Source organism: Osmerus eperlanus, chromosome 4 (assembly GCF_963692335.1).
Source record: "Osmerus eperlanus chromosome 4, fOsmEpe2.1, whole genome shotgun sequence".
In the NCBI taxonomy this organism is placed as follows: Eukaryota; Metazoa; Chordata; class Actinopteri; order Osmeriformes; family Osmeridae; genus Osmerus; species Osmerus eperlanus.
The window spans coordinates 23,223,422-23,230,088 of record NC_085021.1 but is presented as its reverse complement, the minus strand read 5'-3'; the positions used below and the strand labels follow the sequence as shown (position 1 = coordinate 23,230,088).

Below are 6,667 nucleotides of genomic sequence, written 5' to 3'. Positions count from 1 at the left end.
GAGGAGGAGGAGGAGGAGGAGGAGGAGGAGGAGGAGAGAGACACAGAGAGAGAGAAGAAGAGTGAGAGGGAGGACGAGGGGAGGCTGGAGGTAGATCAGATACTACAATACAGGTGAGTTCCTCTCCTATCAGTAACTGAGATAATCGTGGGGAGATAACCCTAACCCTGGGATAACCTAACTCAGAGATGTCTGTACTTTTTAGTAATTTAGCAGACGCTCTTATCCAGAGCGAGGTGTGTGTGGGGGGGTGGTGTGTGTGTGAGGGGGGGTGGTGTGTGTGAGGGGGGGTGTGTGTGTGTGGGGGGGTGGTGTGTGTGTGAGGGGGGGTGGTGTGTGTGAGGGGGGGTGTGTGTGTGTGGGGGGGGTGGTGTGTGTGGGGGGTGGTGTGTGTGAGGGGGGGTGTGTGTGTGTGGGGGGGGTGGTGTGTGTGGGGGGTGGTGTGTGTGAGGGGGGTGGTGTGTGTGAGGGGGGGTGTGTGTGTGTGGGGGGGGTGGTGTGTGTGGGGGGTGGTGTGTGTGAGGGGGGTGGTGTGTGTGAGGGGGGTGGGTGCTAGTGACCACCTCAGGGTGGGTGTATTGGGGGCCTCACCACAAAGCACATTCCAGGGGCAGCCCACACAGCGACACACCCTCCCTCCCCCATCTCCCTCCCCCCTCTCCCAGGGTCAGGGTTAACCTCCAGCTCCAGGGTCAGGGTTAACATACAGGGTCAGGGTTAACCTCCAGGGTCAGGGTTAACCTCCAGGGTCAGGGTTAACATACAGGGTCAGGGTTAACATACAGGGTCAGGGTTAACCTCCAGGGTCAGGGTTAACATACAGGGTCAGGGTTAACCTCCAGGGTCAGGGTTAACATACAGGGTCAGGGTTAACCTCCAGGGTCAGGGTTAACATACAGGGTCAGGGTTAACCTCCAGGGTCAGGGTTAACATACAGGGTCAGGGTTAACATACAGGGTCAGGGTTAACCTCCAGGGTCAGGGTTAACCTCCAGGGTGTACTGAGGTAACCCTAACCTTGAGATAGCTGTCTTAAAAGTCTGTTCCTCTTACCTCTATGTTCTTTATTTTCTTTCTTCCAGGAGACTGAGCATAACCCCTCCACCAATAACAATCCTTCCAACAATCCTACCTGGCTCCGTCCCCCCTTGCTGCAGCCACGCCACTTAGCGCCCGATAGGTAGGGTCAGGGTGAGACACGGCCGCGTCTCCATGGCAACGGCACCCTAGGGCTGCCATGGCAGCAGCTGCAGCTGATGCCCAACGCCGCCGTCATACCGCCCTGATCACGCCGGACGAAGAGCAGCGCAGAGCCGCCGCAAGCCACGCCTCCAACGCCGCCGCCAAACTGTACGGGGAAACCGCCCTGCCACGGACGGAGAGAGAGAGAGAGCGAGAGAGGGAGAGGGGGAGAGAGAGGGAGAAAGTGAGGGAACAGAGAGGAGGAGGCAGTGGGAAGGAGTGTCCGGTGTGTGGGGCTCTGATTGGCTGTCAGGAGAAGCTCCGCCTTCACTTGCTCTGTCACCGCGGAGAGAAGCTCCACCCCTCTCAGAGAGAGAAAGAGACGGAGAGAGAAAGGGAGAGGGAAGAGAGGAGTGGAGAGAAGGCGTTTCACTGCTCTCAGCATCACTGCTCCAAGTCCTTCAGCTCCAAATACAAGCTCCTAAGGTACCTTCATCCAACACTGCAAACAAACTACAACAATGCCGATAGAAACAACAACAGATCAAGGTTCTAACAGTATTTCAAGTCAGAGTCGAGGAACGGTCTGTATTTACCAGGCACAATGCAAAGTAACCACATCTCTTCTACCAGACACAGTGTAAAGTAACATCTCTACTACCAGGCACAGTGTAAAGTAACATCTCTACTACCAGGCACAGTGTAAAGTAACATCTCTACTACCAGACACAGTGTAAAGTAACACATCTTCTACCAGACAAAGTGTAAAGTAACATCTCAGCTACCAGACACAGTGTGAAGTAACATCTCTTCTACCAGACACAGTGTAAAGTAACATCTCAGCTACCAGACACAGTGTGAAGTAACATCTCTTCTACCAGACACAGTGTAAAGTAACATCTCAGCTACCAGACAGTGTAAAGTAACATCTCAGCTACCAGGCACAGTGTAAAGTAACATCTCAGCTACCAGACACAGTGTAAAGTAACATCTCAGCTACCAGACACAGTGTAAAGTAACATCTCAGCTACCAGACACAGTGTAAAGTAACATCTCAGCTACCAGACACAGTGTACAGTAACATCTCAGCTACCAGACACAGTGTACAGTAACATCTCAGCTACCAGACACAGTGTAAAGTAACATCTCAGCTACCAGACACAGTGTAAAGCAACATCTCAGCTACCAGGCACAGTGTAAAGTAACATCTCAGCTACCAGACACAGTGTAAAGCAACATCTCAGCTACCAGGCACAGTGTAAAGTAACATCTCAGCTACCAGACACAGTGTAAAGTAACATCTCAGCTACCAGACACAGTGTAAAGTAACATCTCAGCTACCAGACACAGTGTAAAGTAACATCTCAGCTACCACAGTGTAAAGCAACATCTCAGCTACCAGGCACAGTGTAAAGTAACATCTCAGCTACCAGACACAGTGTAAAGTAACATCTCAGCTACCAGACACGGCACAGCAATGATGATCCACATTCCAACATTCACTTTTATTTACACAATAATGCATGTAGTAAATATTTACATTAAACTATACGGATGAGTAAAGCGTAGTGGTTAAGGTTATACGCTTCACTGTATATTTCCCCCCGGTATGTCACCTAGGATAAAAGCATCTGCTAAATGAGTAAATTATTAAACATAATTCCTGATCTTTCCATCTTCCTCTTTCACATTTATCTTTCTCCGTCCCCCTCTCTCTTCCCTCCCTCTCCCCTGTCTCTTCCCTCCCTCTCCCCTGTCTCTTCCCTCCCTCTCCCCTGTCTCTTCCCTCCCTCTCCCCTGTCTCTTCCCTCCCTCTCCCCTGTCTCTTCCCTCCCTCTCCCCTGTCTCTTCCCTCCCTCTCCCCTGTCTCTTCCCTCCCTCTCCCCTGTCTCTTCCCTCCCTCTCCCCTGTCTCTTCCCTCCCTCTCCCCTGTCTCTTCCCTCCCTCTCCCCTGTCTCTTCCCTCCCTCTCCCCTGTCTCTTCCCTCCCTCTCCCCTGTCTCTTCCCTCCCCCCCCGCAGGCATATGGCCACACACTCCCCTCAGAAGACTCACCAGTGTTCGTTCTGCGAGAAGATGTTTCACCGCAAGGACCACCTGAAGAACCACCTCCAGACCCACGACCCAAACAAAGAGGCCTTCCGCTGCCAAGACTGTGGGAAGCACTACAACACCAAGCTGGGCTACAAACGCCATGTAGCCATGCACTCGGCCACAGCAGGGGACCTCACCTGCAAGGTGTGCCTGCAGAGCTACGAGAGCACGCCGGCGCTGCTGGAGCACCTGAAGAGCCATTCGGGGAAGTCTTCGGGCGGCGCCAAGGAGAAGAAGCACCCCTGCGACCACTGCGACCGCCGCTTCTACACGCGCAAGGACGTCCGCCGCCACATGGTGGTGCACACGGGCCGCAAGGACTTCCTGTGCCAGTACTGCGCCCAGCGCTTTGGCAGGAAGGACCACCTCACGAGACACGTGAAGAAGAGCCACTCCCAGGAGCTGCTGAAGATCAAGACGGAGCCGCCAGACCTGCTGGGGCTGCTGGGGTCTGGACCCATCAAGGAGGAGCTCAGCCCCATGATGTGCAGCATGAGCTCCACCAAGGACCCCCTCATGGCCAAGCCCTTCCCCGGCGCGACGCCCTTCCCTATGGGCATGTACAACCCCCACCACCTCCAGCCCCTGCCCAGCCCTGGAGGGGGGCACCACCCCTCCCTGATGCCCAGCTCCCTGTCTGCCGCTATGGGCATGGGCTGCCACATGGACCCCCCCACGTCCCTCCACCCCCACCACCACCCTCACCACCCTCACCACCATCACCATCACCACCACCACCACCACCACCATCACTCCCCGCCCCTGCCTGCCCAAGGGCCCCAGCCCCTCCCACCCCCCCCTAAGTACCAGCTGGGATCTACCTCATATCTGCTGGACAAGCCTCTCAAGGTGGAGATGGAGAGCTTCCTCATGGATCTGCAGAGCGGCCTCCCCGGGGCCCCCTCGCCTGGGGCCCCCTCTGCAGACCCTCTTGCTGCTGCTTCGCCCCCTAAGGAGGGGCTGGAGCCATCGGCCGGCCTGCCAGATGACCTGTGCGGGGACGCCCTTCTGTCCAAGAGCCCCGCCGTGATGTCCGAGTCTCTGTGTGCTGCTAACATGGACTTCTCCCACCTCCTCAGCTTCCTGCCCTTCAACCTGCCTCCCTACAGCGCCCCCATGAGCGCCGGAGGAATGGTGATGGGCTACACCTCGTCGGCAGCCTCCTCCTCTTCCTCCTCCTCCTCTTCCTCCCTGCATGCCGCCGAGGCCCAGCTGGCAGCAGCAGCCGGCTCCGCCTCCCTTACCTCTCTGCAGCTGCAACCTCAGGAGCTTGGGGGCCCTGCAGGGGGCCTGGGGGCCGCGGGGGGACTGGGGCCCCTGCAGCCCCTCCCTCCAGTCTTCAGCTCCAGCCTCAGCACCACCACGCTGCCTCGCTTCCACCAAGCCTTCCAGTGACGGCTTAGAGCTGGACCCAGTCCTGCAGTTGGACCTAGTCCTGCAGCTGGACCCAGTCCTCAGCCCAGTCCAGCCCCAAACCAGCCCAGTACTATCCCAGCCCATCTCTAGCCCCAGCCCAGTGGGTAGTCCCAGTCCCAGCCCTACCCCAGCCCCAGCCCCGACGTACCCGTAGTTAAAAGCACACAAACGTTTTTTTCGGCCTTCCATTAATGTCTTTATTGGAATAGAATAGCAAGATATCTAGTACCAGGCGTCCTGATCTCTCCTGTAGAGGAAGCAGCGTTGGTGCAGTACACCACCTCCACCAGCAGCCTGAGAGACACGTCCAGGGTAGATCTGACCCAGGCTGACATCCTGACCAGGGTCTGACCCAGGCTGACATCCTGACCAGGGTAGATCTGACCCAGGCTGACATCCTGACCAGGGTCTGACCCAGGCTGACATCCTGACCAGGGTAGATCTGACCCAGGCTGACATCCTGACCAGGGTAGATCTGACCCAGGCTGACATCCTGACCAGGGTAGATCTGAACCAGGCTGTCATCCTGACCAGGGTAGATCTGACCCAGGCTGTCATCCTGACCAGGGTAGATCTGACCCAGGCTGACATCCTGACCAGGGTAGATCTGACCCAGGCTGACATCCTGACCAGGGTAGATCTGACCCAGGCTGTCATCCTGACCAGGGTAGATCTGACCCAGGCTGACATCCTGACCAGGGTAGATCTGACCCAGGCTGACATCCTGACCAGGGTAGAGCTCATCTGCCCTAAGCCTGGTCAGTGTGAAGGGACATTGCCCTGTATTTTATTGTCCTTGTCACATGCCAGCAAACATTTCCTAACCCAGACCTGAGGGTCATCTCTCCTCCAGCCACCTCCCACACACCAATCACCCCCTCAAGGTCTCCATGACAACTACGATTTCAAATACAATGTTACATCGCTGTCTCACCTGCCGTATATTATCTAAAAGATATATATATATATTTAGGAGAAACACACGCAAAAAATATATACATATATATTTCAGGCAGTTGTTTAGAGATGTAAGGTAATGATAATATGATAATGATAACCCTGATAATAACCCTGACATATGTGAATAGCAGAACGGAAATGGCGATGACAGTCAAGGAAAACGTGTTGTGATGTTATTGCAGTGTACGATATATCTCATCAGAAATGAATATTTTAATTGCTTTTATCTCAGTGTATTTAGGTAGATTCATTGAAAGGTAATGATGTTTGTGATGTCTGGCAGGTGTATCTTGCATTTTATTGATCAGAAATGGATGAAGTATTAGTTTTCCCTTTTAGGTTTCTGTACTATATTCCTTCCTCTGTCCTGTTCTTCAGTTTAGAATAGGAACTGTGGACTGACAGGACGTGTCATAGGCTGTTAGTGGCATAAGAAGTGTTAGGATTTGAAATAGATTTCTTTAAAAGTCTCATAGGAGTGCAGCAAAGAACAACCAACAATGCTAGGCTACACAGTTTCAACATAACCCCCTTTTATTTTTGCTCTAAATCCAGTGTCCAGCCGCATGTTAAGCTGTGATTCCATTGGCCACAATTCAGTAAGGTCTGATGCTATTGGTCAGACCCATGCTCAGCAGCCTATCACAACCCAAGCCCAACTGGATGAAAGTGAAAGGTGCTCCTGTTGTGTGTTGTGCACCGAACATGACACCAGCTTGAAGGACAGTGTTCTGTCATTGGCTGGGAGCACCTGTGTGTATCACAACAGAGGCAACAAACTGACGTTTGGAGAAGGCCCTCATGGACAGTTTGGTCCTACCAGACTTTGCACCTTGTCTGTGCTCCCCTAAACTCCTGGGAGACTACCTAGAGTTGCTAAGGATAAAAAATACAATAACAATAACAAATGTTCTACCATATCCACAAGGACAGTACAAAACATATTGCTGCTTTTAGCTACAGCTGGCCAACCCAGCTGTAGACCACTAGAACATGTCAAGGTGTACAGGAAGCTGA

The 6,667-nt window shown here is 53.7% G+C and overlaps 1 protein-coding gene across 1 annotated transcript; it reads left to right on the top strand.

Moving 5' to 3' along the window:
- The first annotated feature begins 1,273 nt into the window (after nucleotides 1-1,273).
- Nucleotides 1,274-5,245, top strand: plagl2 (pleiomorphic adenoma gene-like 2). Its single transcript, XM_062460402.1, has 4 exons — nucleotides 1,274-1,355; nucleotides 1,621-1,667; nucleotides 3,202-4,757; nucleotides 4,799-5,245. The coding sequence occupies exon 3, from the start codon at nucleotides 3,206-3,208 to the stop codon at nucleotides 4,667-4,669; it is 1,464 nt and encodes a 487-aa protein (XP_062316386.1). The 5' UTR covers nucleotides 1,274-1,355; nucleotides 1,621-1,667; nucleotides 3,202-3,205; the 3' UTR covers nucleotides 4,670-4,757; nucleotides 4,799-5,245.
- The last annotated feature ends 1,422 nt before the right edge of the window (nucleotides 5,246-6,667 follow it).